This window comes from Phyllobates terribilis, unplaced genomic scaffold (assembly GCF_046119375.1).
Source record: "Phyllobates terribilis strain yellow unplaced genomic scaffold, ASM4611937v1 Scaffold_3__8_contigs__length_932513732, whole genome shotgun sequence".
In the NCBI taxonomy this organism is placed as follows: Eukaryota; Metazoa; Chordata; class Amphibia; order Anura; family Dendrobatidae; genus Phyllobates; species Phyllobates terribilis.
In genome coordinates this window covers 319,175,047-319,192,477 of record NW_027362763.1, presented here as the reverse complement: position 1 = coordinate 319,192,477, position 17,431 = coordinate 319,175,047, and the positions used below count along the sequence as shown (strand labels likewise).

The 17,431-nt window shown below is 45.2% G+C and overlaps 1 protein-coding gene across 1 annotated transcript in view; it reads right to left on the bottom strand.

Annotated features, from left to right (window-relative positions):
- The window catches only part of LOC141257839 (uncharacterized), a 75,869-nt gene extending 60,201 nt beyond the window's left edge, over window positions 1-15,668 (bottom strand). Inside the window, exon 1 of the mRNA XM_073672851.1 lies at window positions 15,475-15,668. Within this exon, the coding sequence (XP_073528952.1) occupies window positions 15,475-15,504 (30 nt within the window). The 5' untranslated portion in view covers window positions 15,505-15,668. The remainder of the gene's footprint in view (window positions 1-15,474) is intronic.
- Between the last annotated feature and the right edge of the window lie 1,763 nt (window positions 15,669-17,431).

Here is a 17,431-nt window from a genome sequence, read left to right as displayed (position 1 = left end):
ATAACTGGATTTTTTCTCAGTAATGATGAAAATTAATGTTAATACGCAGTTTGAGTGTACAGCGGGGTGGGGGGAGGGGCAGGGGATGGATCTCTGCAGGAACAATGAAGATCTCCATTTTTTTTTTCTCTTTCCCGCATTTACAGTGGGGAGGTGCAATCTGTCAGCCTATCAGCAGCGCACACACGGAGCGAAGTGCTTTTTTTCACACAAGCAAGGGCATGTGTCATTGGCAGTGTATGTCACATGTCCTTGCCCTATAAGACCAAGCCATTTTCCCCGTCGCCACCATTTTCTCACTGCTGCAGCTGCGTGTTAGACGGCACCGCTGTTGCTGTGTGCGCTATACCTGTTAATTTCAAGCCAATTTTCGCACAAATCTACAGATAGCTTGAGAGTAGGGAATAGTTGTGATTGCAGTCCTTTTAAGGACTAGGTTACAGCATTTCCTACGACTTTTATCAGGCAGGTCTGTGCTCTTAAATAGATAGGTTGTGGGAGTAAAGACTAATTGTAATTGGAGTCCTTTTCAGGACTAGGTTACATCAGTTCCTATCAGTTTTTGCCAGGCACGTCTGTGCCAGTGCTGTGCAAGTTTTTTTCACAGCATTTGGCTGAATCTAGCAAAGCTAATCCTTTTTGGCCTATTGCAGAGTGTGTTAGTCAGTGGAGTAGCCTATCTGTGTTGCAAGATATACCACCTGTGTATAGAATACCAATTTTTTTACTGCACCTAGTGAAGTAAAATCTTTTGGGCATAGCATCATTCTATTAGTCCATCTATACTGACCTCCATCAGGTTGCAAATTGAATATAATTTTTTTCTGCATCTACCTCTGAAAAAATATTGGGCTTCTAGCTGTGTGTGGGACTTGTTCTATTAATCCATCTATACAGACCTCCATCAGGTTGCAAACTGAATATATTTTTTTCTGCATCTACCTCTGAAAAAATATTGGGCTTCTAGCTGTGTGTGGGACTTGTTGTATTAGTCCATCTATACAGACCTCCATCAGGTTGCAAACTGAATATATTTTTTTCTGCATCTACCTCTGAAAAAATATTGGGCTTCTAGCTGTGTGTGGGACTTGTTCTATTAGTCCATCTATACTGACCTCCATCAGGTTGCAAATTGAATATAATTTTTATCTGCATCTTGCTCTGAAAAAATATTTGGCCTTCTAGCAGTGTGTGGGACTTTCTCTATTAGTCCATCTATACTGACCTCCATCAGGTTGCAAATTAAAAATAATTTTTATCTGCATCTACCTCTGAAAAAATATTTGGGCTTCTAGCTGTGTGTGGGACTTGTTCTATTAATCCATCTATACAGACCTCCATCAGGTTGCAAACTGAATATATTTTTTTCTGCATCTACCTCTGAAAAAATATTGGGCTTCTAGCTGTGTGTGGGACTTGTTGTATTAGTCCATCTATACTGACCTCCATCAGGTTGCAAACTGAATATATTTTTTTCTGCATCTACCTCTGAAAAAATATTGGGCTTCTAGCTGTGTGTGGGACTTGTTCTATTAATCCATCTATACAGACCTCCATCAGGTTGCAAACTGAATATATTTTTTCTGCATCTACCTCTGAAAAAATATGTGGCCTTCTAGTAGTGTGTGGGACTTTCTCTATTAGTCCATCTATACTGACCTCCATCAGGTTGCAAACTGAATATAATTTTTTTCTGCATCTAGCTCTGAAAAAATATTTGGCCTTCTAGCAGTGTGTGGGACTTTCTCTATTAGTCCATCTATACTGACCTCCATCAGGTTGCAAATTCAAAATAATTTTTTGTCTGCATCTAGCTCTGAAAAAATATTGGGCTTCTAGCTGTGTGTGGGACTTGTTGTATTAGTCCATCTATACTGACTTCCATCAGGTTGCAAATTAAAAATAATTTTTATCTGCATCTACAGTACCTCTGAAAAAATATTTGGGCTTCTAGCTGTGTGTGGGACTTGTTCTATTAGTCCATCTATACTGACCTCCATCAGGTTGCAAATTGAATATAATTTTTATCTGCATCTAGCTCTGAAAAAATATTTGGCCTTCTAGCAGTGTGTGGGACTTTCTCTATTAGTCCATCTATACTGACCTCCATCAGGTTGCAAATTAAAAATAATTTTTATCTGCATCTACCTCTGAAAAAATATTTGGGCTTCTAGCTGTGTGTGGGACTTGTTCTATTAATCCATCTATACAGACCTACATCAGGTTGCAAACTGAATATATTTTTTTCTGCATCTACCTCTGAAAAAATATTGGGCTTCTAGCTGTGTGTGGGACTTGTTGTATTAGTCCATCTATACTGACCTCCATCAGGTTGCAAACTGAATATATTTTTTTCTGCATCTACCTCTGAAAAAATATTGGGCTTCTAGCTGTGTGTGGGACTTGTTCTATTAATCCATCTATACTGACCTCCATCAGATTGCAAACTGAATATATTTTTTTCTGCATCTACCTCTGAAAAAATATGTGGCCTTCTAGCAGTGTGTGGGACTTTCTCTATTAGTCCATCTATACTGACCTCCATCAGGTTGCAAATTCAAAATAATTTTTTGTCTGCATCTAGCTCTGAAAAAATATTGGGCTTCTAGCTGTGTGTGGGACTTGTTGTATTAGTCCATCTATACTGACCTCCATCAGGTTGCAAACGGAATATATTTTTTTCTGCATCTACCTCTGAAAAAATATTGGGCTTCTAGCTGTGTGTGGGACTTGTTCTATTAATCCATCTATACAGACCTCCATCAGGTTGCAAACTGAATATATTTTTTTCTGCATCTACCTCTGAAAAAATATTGGGCTTCTAGCTGTGTGTGGGACTTGTTCTATTAATCCATCTATACAGACCTCCATCAGGTTGCAAACTGAATATATTTTTTTCTGCATCTACCTCTGAAAAAATATTGGGCTTCTAGCTGTGTGTGGGACTTGTTCTATTAATCCATCTATACAGACCTCCATCAGGTTGCAAACTGAATATATTTTTTTCTGCATCTACCTCTGAAAAAATATTGGGCTTCTAGCTGTGTGTGGGACTTGTTCTATTATTCCATCTATACAGACCTCCATCAGGTTGCAAACTGAATATATTTTTTTCTGCATCTACCTCTGAAAAAATATTGGGCTTCTAGCTGTGTGTGGGACTTGTTGTATTAGTCCATCTATACTGACCTCCATCAGGTTGCAAACTGAATATATTTTTTTCTGCATCTACCTCTGAAAAAATATTGGGCCTTCTAGCAGTGTGTGGGACTTTCTCTATTAGTCCATCTATACTGACCTCCATCAGGTTGCAAATTCAAAATAATTTTTTGTCTGCATCTAGCTCTGAAAAAATATTGGGCTTCTAGCTGTGTGTGGGACTTGTTGTATTCGTCCATCTATACTGACCTCCATCAGGTTGCAAATTAAAAATAATTTTTATCTGCATCTACAGTACCTCTGAAAAAATATTTGGGCTTCTAGCTGTGTGTGGGACTTGTTCTATTAGTCCATCTATACTGACCTCCATCAGGTTGCAAATTGAATATAATTTTTATCTGCATCTAGCTCTGAAAAAATATTTGGGCTTCTAGCTGTGTGTGGGACTTTCTCTATTAGTCCATCTATACTGACCTCCATCAGGTTGCAAATTGAATATAATTTTTATCTGCATCTAGCTCTGAAAAAATATTTGGCCTTCTAGCAGTGTGTGGGACTTTCTCTATTAGTCCATCTATACTGACCTCCATCAGGTTGCAAATTAAAAATATTTTTTTCTGCATCTACCTCTGAAAAAATATTTGGGCTTCTAGCAGTGTGTGGGACTCATTGTATTAGGCCATCTATACCAAGCTCCACCAGCTTTGAAATTAATAATAATTTTTAGCTGCATCTAGCCCTGAAAATAATTTTTCCCAATAGTGGTAGCAATAGAAATATGGGGCGCGCGCCTGGCTAACAAAAATATATGCTTCATAATACAAAACACCAGCCTAGCGCACTGCATTAATAAGATGGCATCATCGTCTCTCCCAGTGCTAGGCCTACTACGCAGGCTAGTATTCCTGTGCCTAAAACACAATGTATGGGTCCGCGCTAGCCACTATGCTGAGGGGTATAAAGCTGCTGCTAACGCTTTATAACAATTCAATTGGCAGATTTTCACAGAGCTCTTCCACAACGCCCACCCATCGGGCAACAGTTGCCCACCCTCCCTATGGGATCTAGTGGCGAAAAGTTGATGCCATTAATCAGAGCGTCAGTTGCCCCGTCAACGTGGCAAGCATACGGTAAGGCATGGGAAGAGTGGACACGACTAGTAGCAGGCAGACGGGTTGACCAATGTGAACAAGCCAGATCACAAGTCACCATAGAATTTCTCCACCAGCTAATGATGAGGGGCATATCAGGGGCGTCAGCGCAGCGGTGTCTGACCGGAGTAGCATTTCACTTCCAACTACTGAATTGGGGAGATGTGACAAAGATTCATCATCAGACAATCCATAAAAGGGTGGAAAAGGGGTCAGCCAAGTCAGAAATGTAGACGTCCCGTCCCGTGTCACTAAAACTGATTTCTCACATCTTATCCCTAACACCATTAACATGACACTCACAATTTGAAGCAACACTAATGTCTACTGCATTTGTGATCGCCTTCTTCGGGGCGCTATGTATAAGCGAATTAGTCCCTCAATCCAAAATTACCACCAGTGGACGCTTATTACACCAGGAAGTAGTCATAGCCAATAATGCAATACGTGTACGCATACACCAATCGAAAACGGTTCCAGCGGGCAGGGGTACTTGGGTACTTCTACAACCCACAAACGGTACACTGAGTCGGGTAACAATAGTAAAAACATATCTAACCATCAGATCACAAAGTAATTTCTTCGTATCACACATTGATGGAACGCCATTATCAAGATACCTGTTCCAAGCTATATTTAATAAACGCATAACATCGGCAGGGAACCACCCCAAAGATTACGGGACACACTCATTCCGCATAGGTGCGGCCACGGAAGCAGCAAGAGCAGGACTGTCAGAAACGGAAGTTCAGAGGATAGGGAGATGGCGATCCACGTGTTTGGCGAGATACATAAGACCGGACTTGTTATCCTAACGTGGTTTGTTTCTTTTACAGGTGACGCTAAGCCAACAGTGTGAGTGATAGGCCACTCGTATATATATTGGGCACAAAAAAGGGCGAAAGTGCGCCCAGGCAGGAGGAAATTAGAGTTTCATAACACATATTTCAACTGGAGAGGTATTAGAGGCCTGCTATGGCCACAGGTACTAATGGAGATAATCAAGGTAGGGAGAGAGGCAAGAGGTCCGGTCATCTTAGTTATACAGGCCGGGGGAAACAACCTAGGTCATCACAAGAGCGCATAACTAATGGCAATAATGAAACTAGACACTGAGCGCTTCAGAGAATTTTTCACAAAATTAGCTATAGTATGGTCAGAGATTGTGCCGATAGCGGTATGGCAAGGTGCGCGAGACATCACGGCCATAGAATGGACAAGGCGGGTAATAAATATTCGGATGGCAAAATTTAGAAGAGACAGAGGCGGTGTAGTGATACGACACCGACAACTGGAAGGAGATAAAGCAGGCCTCATACGGCCCGACGGTGTTCACTTAATAGATATTGGACTGGACATATTCCTGTCAGGACTCCAGGACGGAGTGGAACAAGCGTTAAGAGTGATGGGTGGGGGTCAGAGTCCTGCATACGAGTACGCTGGATCCTCCGTGGCCTGGAAATAGAAAGGACATGTTGGAGAGTTACACTTGTTGGCCAACTTGCCGGAGTGGGGACCCAGGGCATGCTGCAACAAGCTGAATTATTTTAGAAATAAAATGCCTTTCTAATGGAATGAGTATAAAGAGTTAATAAAGCTGTGACCGATCCTCACCCATCCAGTTGTAAGAGTTACATTATTGGGTTGTCCATGAAAGGGGGGCGGTAGGGGGACTGAGCATCTGGGTTTGGTTGGGGGTCCCCACAGTCTGCCTAGGCTAGATTAATTTAAAAATTCTTATTAGATACACAGGCGGTGCAGCTTGCTTCGCAGCTGGGCTACTACGCCCAAAGTATTGCCTAGGCTAGATGCAGTTAAAAATTCTACGCTGACTAGCAGACACTGAAAATTTGGAGCAGACCTCTGAGTAAACAGCTCTTCAGACTCAACCATCTGTGTTACCCCAAGCCATAGTGTATGTAGTTTCTTACAGTTAAAAGGGGGGGGTGCGACCCAACCCACCTGGAATTGACGATGCCAACGTCACGTAAGACACAGCAAGGGGACTCCCAAAATTGTGGCACAGACACCACTTAACCCTAGAACGCATACCTGTGGCCTTGCAGGCCCGCCCAGTTAATTGTTTTCTATTTTCTGCAAGATTGCTTTAGTTAGAATTTTGAAACTCTAGGTATTCTTCATGTATATAGTTGTTTGTCATTTGAGTTTGAGTTATTCCATGTTATTTGCACACAGGCCTAAAGGGCCCCAGGTATGTGAAAGTGTAGATTTTTATGGTCATGCGTTCTAGGGTTAAGTGGCATCAATTGCCCCACTGTTGCTTAAAACGGTTGGTGAGGTGATTTTACCAAATCCCCAAGCTTTTAGTCTCCCAAGGATGACACAGGGGTAGAAATGTCCTTGCGAATCCATGATTTGATCATCTTTATGAACGTGAGTCTGTCTACATTCTCAGTGGACAGCCGCGTGCGCTTATCTGTCAGCACACCACCAGCAGCGCTGAACACACGTTCAGAGAGAACGCTGGCTGCATGGCATGACAAGATCTCCAAGGCGTGAGTGGCGAGCTCCGGCGATTTTTCAAGATTGGAATACCAAAATGAGCAAGGGTCCAGTGACACAGTCATGGCTTCGATGTTCACTTGGAGATTCTCCTGTACCATCCTCTCTAGGCATTGACTATGTGTCAGACTTCTTGTCTCCTGTGGCCTTGCAAAGGATGGTCTAAAAAAGTGGTGAAACGATTCCACAAAATTGCTGTTACCAGCAGATACTGTGTTACTGTTACTGTTTGAGTGATGAAGACTCGACAGTCCCACCATTGGCAAGTTAGAACTGTGAGATTCACTACGTGCACCACTGGTGTTTTGTGGAAAAGCACATGTAAGATTCTGCAACAGATACTCCTGCATTTGTCAATACCTTTTTATGGCAGGAATTATTTCGGCAAATATACTTTTGTACCGGGGATCTAAGAGTGTGGCAACCCAGTAGTCGGGATTACTTCGAATTCTGACAATCCGGGGGTCATGTTGCAGGTAGTGCAGCAAGAAGGCACTCATGTGTCTTGCGCATCCAGAAGGACCAAGTCCTTGTTGTGTTGGTAGCGAGGTAAGAATCATGCTTCCTTCCTCTGCCCTCTCCCTCCAACCTCGCACAACAGAAATGTGATCAAGGTCTCCCTCATCTGATGAGTCTTCCATGCCCATTGCCAGTTCGTCCTCCACTTCTTCCTCGGCTCCTGCACCTTCCTCAACAGTTTGGCTGCTACCATGCGCCCTGGTTAATCCCTCTCCCCCACCCTCCCATGCCTGCCGCCTTGGTGCTGCCAACCGTCTGGACCTTGGAGATGTTATCCCTTCCGCATACGACTCCTCCTCTACTTCCTCCACCTCCTCTTGTCCCACCACCTGACTCCGAATTCTGTTTAACATGTGCTCCAGCATGTAAATCACCGTAAAAGTCATGCTGATAATGGCATCGTCAGCACTAAACATCTTCGTCGCCATTTCAAGACTGTGCAGAAGGGTGCATAGGTCCCTGATCTGAGACCACTCCTCCAGAGTGATTTGCCCCACCTCTGGATCTCGCTGGCCCAGGCTATACGTCAGAACGTATTGCACCAGGGCTTGTCGGTGCTGCCACAGTCGCTGCAACATGTGCAGAGTTGAATTCCACCGTGTCGGCACATCGCATTTCAGCCGGTGAACTGGCAGGCCCAACGACTTCTGTAGAGATGTAAGTCGTTGAACTGCGGGATGCGAACGGCGGAAGTGAGCACACAGCGACCGTGCACTCTGCAGAAGGCCATCTAGTCCGGGATAGTGGGCTAAAAATTGCTGGACAACCAGGTTCAACACGTGAGCCATACAAGGCACGTGTGTGACATTGCCCGGGCGAAGTGCCGCACCCAGGTTTGCAGCATTGTCGCACATGGCCTTCCCTGGTTGCAGGTCCAGTGGAGACAACCTTTCATGAAACTGGGTCTCCAGAGCTGACCAAAACTCCTCAGCTGTGTGACTCACATTTCCCAGACATTTCAAAGTAAACACTGATGCGTTGAGCCCTGCTGCCAGCATAGTAAGGAGGTGTGCAGGATTCCTTCTGCGCAGTTAGAAAGCAGGTGGCATTACCAGACAGGCTTTGGGTGCAGGTGGAGGACCGAGAGGAGGTTGAGGAGGCAGAAGCAGTGGAGGAAGTTCGAGATAAAGAGGATTAACACACAACTCGTGGGGACGGTAAGACTTGGACAGCAGCCCCTTGTCCTGCTGTCACCATAGTTACCCAGTGCCCAGTCTGCGACATGTAACGCCCCTGTCCATGCCTTCTCGTCCAAGTGTCTGTGGTGAAGTGCACCCTGTCACACACAGAGTTTCTCAAAGAAGCGGTGATGTTGTGTGCGACATGCTAGTGGAGCGCAGGCACACCTTTCTTTGAGAAGTAGTGCCGACTGGGCATCTGGTACTGGGGCACTGTGACGGACATAAGGTCTTGAAAATCCTCTGTGTTCTCCAGGTGGAAAGGCAGCATTTCTGTAGCCAACAGCTTGCAGATGGTGAAATTCAACCTCTTAGCTTTCTCATGGCTAGGAGGAAATGGTCTTTTACTTTTCCACATCTTAGGGACCGAGGGCTGGCTGTTGTGCTTAGACGGTGTTGAGTAGGGTGTCCCCGGCAACTGCCGGTCTGTGAGGAAGATGCAGGCGGACATGTTAGGTTGCCTTGATCCAAAGGTGGTGCTCTCGATGTCGGAGAGTGCTCAACACTAGCAGGTGTTTCCACTTCCCAATGAACTGACGACCTGCCAATCACACTGGCTGTTGCGGGTAAAGAGGTGGCAGGTCTGCGTCCAAAAACATGTGTGACTGCTGTCCCCCCAGTCACAGAGGATGAAGAGGCTGCGGATGCACAAGATGGGGCAGACGGTGGTTGGCCCAGCCGGCTAGGCCGCATTGTAGCACAGTGAGCTTCCCACTGCAACTTATGCTTCATATCCATGTGACGGTACATGCATGAAGTACTCAAACTATGTATTTTTTGGCCTCTACTTAGCTTTTGCTGACAAATATTACAGATAACACGAGTTGGGTCATCCTTATCGATCTGAATAAATGCCCAGGCTATGCAAGGCTTAGAGCCCATGTGACCTGAAGAGCCACTACGACTTGTGGTCAGAGGCAGAGTTGTGGTTGAGGATGCAGTTGTTGACGTGCTTCCAGTACTCCGTCTCTGTTCAGGAAGGCGCAACCTAACCTCGTCGTCAATAGCATCTGTGATGCCCCGCTGCGCTTGGTATCACAGATCCTACAAGAGTGCATTGATGGAATCCTCCACAAGAGGCCCCCATAAACATTCACACATCTCCACCTTCCACCTCAGACCAGCAGAGGGAGCCCGTTAGGGATATAAATAGGGAAGGTGGAGCTAGGCAGTTCAGTTCCTCTGAAGAGTTCCTGCAGTAGAGAAGCCTAAGAGAGGTCAGTCTGCAGTGGAGCTCAGTCTAGTCTAGAGAACGCAGTTAATAGTTCAGCACTGGAGCATGAGGCTCCTGCTTGCTAGATTCAGGGAGCCCAGATAGAGCTTAAGGTGTGCCGGTGCCGTAAGATCAGTGAAGCGCGGCAAGCTGCCGTTAGTGTGTATAGCCTAGTGAGGGCCCGAGTAGGCCGAAGGCGAGTGGCGAGTTAGTACATAAGGGGCAGAGGAGCTTAACCAGCTCACCCCGAAGCATTTACCGGACACAGGATCCGAGCTTACCGGTATCTCTATGACCCAGTAAGGCATAACCGGAATCCCTGGAGAACTACAAGTCCCAGGATCGCTAAGGTGCTGATATGTAACAGAGCCAGGAGACGCTTAGGCCCCGCATACTGGGAGCGTGAACTCCAAGAGAAGGCCCTACCACAAGGTCAGCCAGCGCAGGACAGAGACAAAGTTAGGCCTAGCTCCAGGCAGGTCAGAAACTTACTACGCAGAGGCAAGAAACAGGAGGCCCTACACCCACTCATTGGGGAGGATCCTGATATGCACCCTTCACCCTACAGTGCTCCGGGATGTGCCTGAATTTCAACCAGTAAAAGGTACTGAAGTGACTACCGTGTCCGTTCCCGTTCTTGCTCTGACCCAGCTGGGTCTCGCCTGTCCTGCATTCCCCCTGCATACGCTGCCCTGAGACCTAGCTCCACCTGTGGGGAGCTATACCATCGAGCTGCCTTATCACCGGCCTCAGTGGACTGCTGCAGCGCTGGTGCTTGTCACCAGATACCACAGGTGGCGTCATGAACTCTTATAAAATTAACAATTATCCACCCTTTTAAAGAGAGACCCCAGGGTACGGGCCAGGGAGCCGACCACCGCGACATCCCCAAGGCCAGGCAAATGCCCGGGTACAGAGTCATCCCCATCCCCAGGGCTAGTCACATCCTCCTCCACCTCCTCTGCTGACCTCATCGACTGTCTGACTGTGGGTTGACAGTAAGTGGGATCTCCAACCTCGTCATCATCACCCTGTGTGTTATCACACCCGTCGCCCTCAGAGCCAACCTCTTCCTGCCCTGACCGAAAAGTCAAGTTGTCGCTCCAATCAGGTATTTGAGTCTCATCATCGTCTTCATCATTGTCTCCACCAACAGGAGTTACAGTTTGGGAACAAGGGTCTACATTATGCTCAGAACCTTCTTCATCTGGTCCTGGATCCAACTTATAAAGATTCTGGGCATCGGATCAGATCATTTCCTCATCTGGATTAACAGAAGCTCTGGAGCAGACCTCCGTTTCCCAGGCTATAGTATGAGTAAACAGCTGGGCAGACTCAGCCATTTGTGTTACCCCATACTCAGACGGGCAGCTGGAGACTTGGGAGCTGTGAGGAAGCAAGTGCGATTGGGGTGACACCTCTGAGGACTGGAGTATTTGTGATGTTGAAATTGAGGTGATGGAGAGCCCACTTGAAGGAGCACTTGATATCCGTTGAAGCACCTGCTGTTTTTGTGCATCATCTAGAATTTGTAGCGATGGGCGTGTCCGTAAGAATGGGATCGTATCACATTGTCCACGAAAAGAAGTCGACATCTTAGTTTGGCTGGAAGATGGTCTTTCTTCTGCAGATGTTACTCCCCCCCCCCACCGTGGGGGGCCTCGACCCACCGGCGGACAGGCACCAGTATTGGGATAGGGGGGCTGGCCGTCAGGGTCCACCGCGGCTCTGGCACAAACCCGGCGACACAGAGGTGGCACAGGCAGGAACGGACTGGCCGTGTCGGCTTCTCACTTTTTGGATTTTAGAAGGGCATGACATGCCTATATCTGTGTCTCCCCCTCCTTTTACTCCTCCACCTCTTTTCTTTTCGCATGACTATATGTACTTGTCACTTTTCCATGTGTTAGTTGTGTCTTCTGAGCAGTTTGTCAGCTTTTGGACACCTTTGAAGGTGTTTTCTATGTGTTTCTATGTGTTTTTGTTTGCCTGCCATTGGTTTTAATGGTGTTCGAAGGTGTTCGACGAACAGTTCAACGAACAGTTCGGCGAACACACGGGTGTTCGACGAACCGAACCGAACTCGAACGCTACGGGGGTGGCTCAACACTAGTAGTGACCATTTACCCATCTACCTATTTTCCCACCACTAGATGAATTCATATAGAGGAGTAGATTGTAAAATGCGGTCACTTTTGGGGGTTCTGCTCTTCTAGCACCTCAGGGGCTCTGACAATGTGACATGTCACCCAGAAACAATTCCAGCAAAATCTGCTCTCCAATATGGCGCTCCTTCTCTTCTGAGATTTGCACTGTGGTTAAAATGCAGTTTCCAACCACATATGGGGTATCGGCGTGCTCAGGAGAAATTGAACAACAAATTTTGGGGTCTATTTTAGCTTGCTGCCCTTTTGAGAATTAAAAATTGGAGGCTAAAATAGCAGTTTTGTGATAAAAATGTGTTTTTTTTATTTTCACACTTCAACATTATAAAATTCTGTGAAGCCCCTGGGGGTTCAAGGTGTTCACCACACATCTAGGTAAGTTCCTTGAGGGATCTAGTTTCCAAAATGGGGTCACTTTTTGGGGGTTTCCACTGTTTAGGCACCTCAGGGGCTCTCCAGATGCAACATGGCATCCGCTATCAATTCCAGCCAATTTTGCATTCCAAAAGTTAAATGGCGTTCCTTACCTTCCGAGCTATGTTGTGCGCCCAAACAGTAGTTGTGCACCACATATGGGTATCAGTGTGCTCAGGAGAAATTGCACAACAAATTTAGGTGTCCATTTTTTCCTGTTACCCTTGTGAAAATAAAAAAAAATTGGGTCTAAGGTAAATTTTTGTGAAAAAAAGTTAAATGTTAATTTTTTCCTTTTATGTTGCTTCAGTTCCTGTGAAGCAACTCAAGGGTTGATAAACTTCTTGAATGTGGTTTTGAGCACCTTGAGGGGTGCAGTTTTTAGAATGGTGTCACTTTGGGTATTTTCTGTCATAAAGGCTCCTCAAAGTCACTGCAAATGTGATGTGGTCCCTAAAAAAAATGTTTTTTTAAATTTTGTTGGAAAAATGAGAAATCATTGGTCAACTTTTTAACCCTTTTAACTTCCTAGCAAAAAAAAAATTGGGTTCCAAAATTGTACTGATGTAAAGCAGACGTGAGAAAAGTTATTTATTAACTTTTTTGTGTGACAATCTCTCTGATTTAAGGGCATGAAAATTCAAAGTTTGTAAATTGCAAAATTTTAAAAATTTTCACCAAATTTCCGATTTTTTTCACAAATAAACGCAAGTCATATCAAGGAAATTTTACCACTCTCATGAAGCACAAAATGTCACGAAAAAACAATCTCAGAATCAGTGGGATCCGTTGAAGTGTTCAAGAGTTTTTACCTGACAGTGTTTAGAATTGTAAAATTTGGCCCGGTCATGAAGGTGAAAACAGGCTCGGGTGTGAAGGGGTTAAACATTTGTACACTCCCAACTTTATGGGAACAGTTTGGTGAAGGCTGTTTTCTGTTCCAGCATGACTGTGCCCCCAGTGCACAAACAAGGTCCATATATCATGGAGTGAGTTTGGTTTGGAAGAACTTGACTGATCTTCAAATAGCCCTGACCTCAAACCCATTAAACTCCTTTGACATGAACTAGAACAGTTTGAGAGCCAGGCCCTCATATCCAACATCAGTGTCTGATTTTACAAATACTCTTCTGGATGAACAGGCAAAAATTCCCACAGACACCTCCAAAATTTAGTAGGATGCCTACCTGAAGAGTGGAAGCTGTAACAGCAGTGAAGATTGGACGAACTCCATGGATTTAGAAAGGGATTCAATAAAATCTCTTGTAGGAGTATTCTGTACGTGTCTCAATACATTTGTCCATATAGTGTATAGATAGTGGATACATCTCTGTCTTGCAATATATACACTGCTCAAAAAAATAAAGGGAACACTTAAATAACAGAATATAACTCCAAGTAAATCAAACTTCTGTGCAATCAAACTGTCCACTTAGGAAGCAACACTGATTGACAATCAATTTCACATGCTGTTGTGCAAATGGAATAGACAATAGATGGAAATTATTGGCAATTATCAAGACACCCTCAATGAAAGAGTGGTTCTGCAGGTGGGACCACAGACCACATCTCAATACAAATGCTTTCTGGCTGATGTTTTGGTCACTTTTGAATTTTGGTTGTGCTTTCACACTCGTGGTAGCATGAGACAGACTCTACAACCCACAGAAGTTGCTCAGGTAGTGCAGCTCATCCAGGATGGCACATCAATGCGAGCTGTGGCAAGAAGGTTTGCTGTGTCTGTCAGCGTAGTGTCCAGAGACTGGAGGCGCTACCAGGAGACAGGCCAGTACACCAGGAGACGTGGAGGGGGCCATAGGAGGGCAACAACCCAGCAGCAGGACCGCTATCTCCGCCTTTGTGCAAGGAGGAACAGGAGGAGCACTGCCAGAACCCTGCAAAATGACCTCCAGCAGGTCACAAATGTGCATGTATCTGCACAAACGGTTAGAAACCGACTCCATGAGGATGGTATGAGGGCCCGACGTCCACAGATGCCATGCAGGACACTTGGCATTTGTCGCAGAACACCAGGATTGGCAAAGCCGCCACTGGCACCCTGTGCTCTTCACAGATGAAAGCAGGTTCACATTGAGCACATGTCACAGACGTGACAGAGTCTGGAGACACCGTGGAGAGCGATCTGCTGCCTGCAACATCCTTCAGTATGACTAGTTTGGCAGTGGGTCAGTAATGGTGTGGGGTGGCATTTCTTTTGAGGGCCTCACAGCCCTACATGTGCTCGCCAGAGGTAGCCTGACTGCCATTAGGTACCGAGATGAGATCCTCAGACCCCTTGTGAGACCATATGCTGGTGCGGTTGGCCCTGGGTTCCTCCTAATGCAGGACAATGCCAGACCTCATGTGGCTGGAGTGTGTCAGCAGTTCCTGCAAGATGAAGGCATTGAAGCTATGGACTGGCCCGCCCGTTCCCCAGACCTGAATCCGATTGAGCACATCTGGGACATCATGTCTTGCTCCATCCACCGACATCACATTGTACCACAGACTGTCCAGGAGTTGGGGGATTCTTTAGTCCAGGTCTGGGAGGAGATCCCACAGGAGACCATCTGCAACCTCATTAGGAGCATGCCCAGGCGTTGTAGGGAGGTCATACAGACACGTGGAGGCCACACACAATACTGAGCCTCATTTTAACTTGTTTTAAGGACATTACATCAAAGTTGGATCAGCCTGTAGTGTGTTTTTCTACTTTAATTTTGGGGGTGACTCCAAATCCAGGCCTCCATTGGTTAATAAATTTGATTTCCATTGATGATTTTTGTGTGATTTTATTGTCAGCACATTCAACTTTGTGCAGAACAAAGTATTCAATGAGAATATTCATTCATTCAGATCTAGGATGTGTTATTTGAGTGTTCCCTTTATTTTTTTGAGCAGTGTATATATATAAATGTATATATTGCAGTATATAAGAATATACAGCCAAATGCCATTTAAACCCTACCATGCCAACTATTATTATTCTGCTGCATGATTCCACTGAGTTGTAGATTAGCAGAGACAGAGAAAATGATTTACAAGTCGTAATTCACCCCACATAAACCACAACGCATTATACAAAATAACATATAAAGTCATAAAATAAGGAAAACATTGTGACATGTGAAAGAGAAACAAACACGTCTTACCATTGTAATGGCACTTGCTGTATAATCCATTTGCTTTGCCGATCACGAAGCTATTGAAAATTCCATCAGACGGAAATTTGTTAAGAACATAGAAGACAGGATCTGAACCAGCAGTTTTGTAAAGGGTGGAGAGACAACTCTAGAGATTAAGTTTCCGTATCATACATTCAAAACAACTACTCAACTTGTGTTAGGATTAGATAGTGACAAATCAGAAGAATTCCCAACATTTTATCCCTGTATTACTCCAGTGTTCTGCATGTGAAAAAAGTTTCACATGTAAAGCGGGAACTGATGATGACTTGATGAGTTGTTTTTGTCCAATCTTATCCAGCAATTCCTGTATGACCATTGAGTAACCAGTAACTCAGTTTTCTTTGGAAAAACATTGTTGTTTTCAAGTTACACTAAAGATTGGATGGATTTATAGATAATCCATGATGGTGCGTCTAGATGGTCAACCAATATGGAGGGCCAATCATCTACTCACTGCTGAGAGCTGTATTGAACCCCTCAGGTGCATGAGTCGCTGTGTTAGGCTACCTGGATCTGCTCAATGAATGTGAGTGTTACTACTTGGTTCTGACCGAGCTTGTTGGACTGTGAGACTTCTCTTTTTGCTTGTCATTATAGGATTTGTTCTACTACAATTCACTGTTCACCATGCTTGCTGTATACCTCTTTTTGAAACAACTTGCCAACACTTGGTACAACTCAATGGAATATATTTACCTCTGTAGTCTGTCTCATTTTACTGGTATGTTGTAGCTGAAGTAGTGTACACTGGACAATTGAGAGCAGGCAAACCTCTGAACAGTTTTCCCCTTTGCCTTCTTCATAGATAGCCTTCCATCTGATTTCTCCTTACTTTCTCGTTTCTGGCCAGCTTTACCTTACCAATCTGTGTTTTTCAGAGACCTGCACATTGATCTGTAGAGGATCAAAATAGAGTAGAATTTCTTGACATTCGCTGTTTCATGCAAATTCAAACACTTTGAGATTTGCATTTCGCAAAAAAAAGCTTTGCCTGGCTAATGTCTTTTTGTGTGGCCATGCAGGCTTCCCCATAATGAAATGCAGCTATGACATCTAGCGGATTATCATCCCATGTACAGTGGTGGTCAGTATCTGGGACATCACAGATTCATAGTGTAGTTCAGTATTTACTGCAGAGACGTTTTCTATCTCCAGAGCCACTGGGTAAGTCTCTTTCTTCTGTAGAGTGTAAGCTCTTATCAGGCCCGGTGTCAGTACCCGGTGCGCCCGGGCAAGTGCCGGGGCCCTGAGCAGGCGGGGGGCCCACTCGCTGTCGGGCACCCGTGAGCGGAGGAGAGCGGTGCCAGCACACACACCCCCCGCTTGCTCAGGGCCCCGGCACAATACTTACCTCTCCGCGTACCGCGTCCCGGCACAATACTTACCTCTCCTGTATCTTCTGTGGCTGCTGCACTGTGACGTCTCAGGTCAGAGGGCGCGATGACATCTTTCCACCGCGCACTCTACTGAGCAGTCACAGCACAGAGTGGGAAAACGGCGGTGCAGCTGAGAAGTCCGGAGCAACGGCAGCAACGAGAGCAGCAGATGAGGTGAGGTAAGTATTTGATTTTTTTTATTTTTTTTTATGTATGGAGGCATGGGGCACCTGCATGGGGTATATATGGGGGCCCAGGAGGCATGGGGCATTATATAGGGGCCCAGGAGGCATGGGGCATTATATGGGGGCCCAGGAGGCATGGGACATTATCTGGGGGCACAGCCTGCATGAGGCATTATATTAGGGTACAGCCTGCATGGGGCATTATATGGGGGCATAGTCTGCATGGGGCATTATATGGGGGCCAGTATTCTGTATGGAGCGTTATAGGGGGACCACTATTCTGTATGGAGCGTTATATGGGGGCCAGTATTATGTATGGAGCCTTATATTGGGGGCCAGTATTCTGTATAGAGCAATATA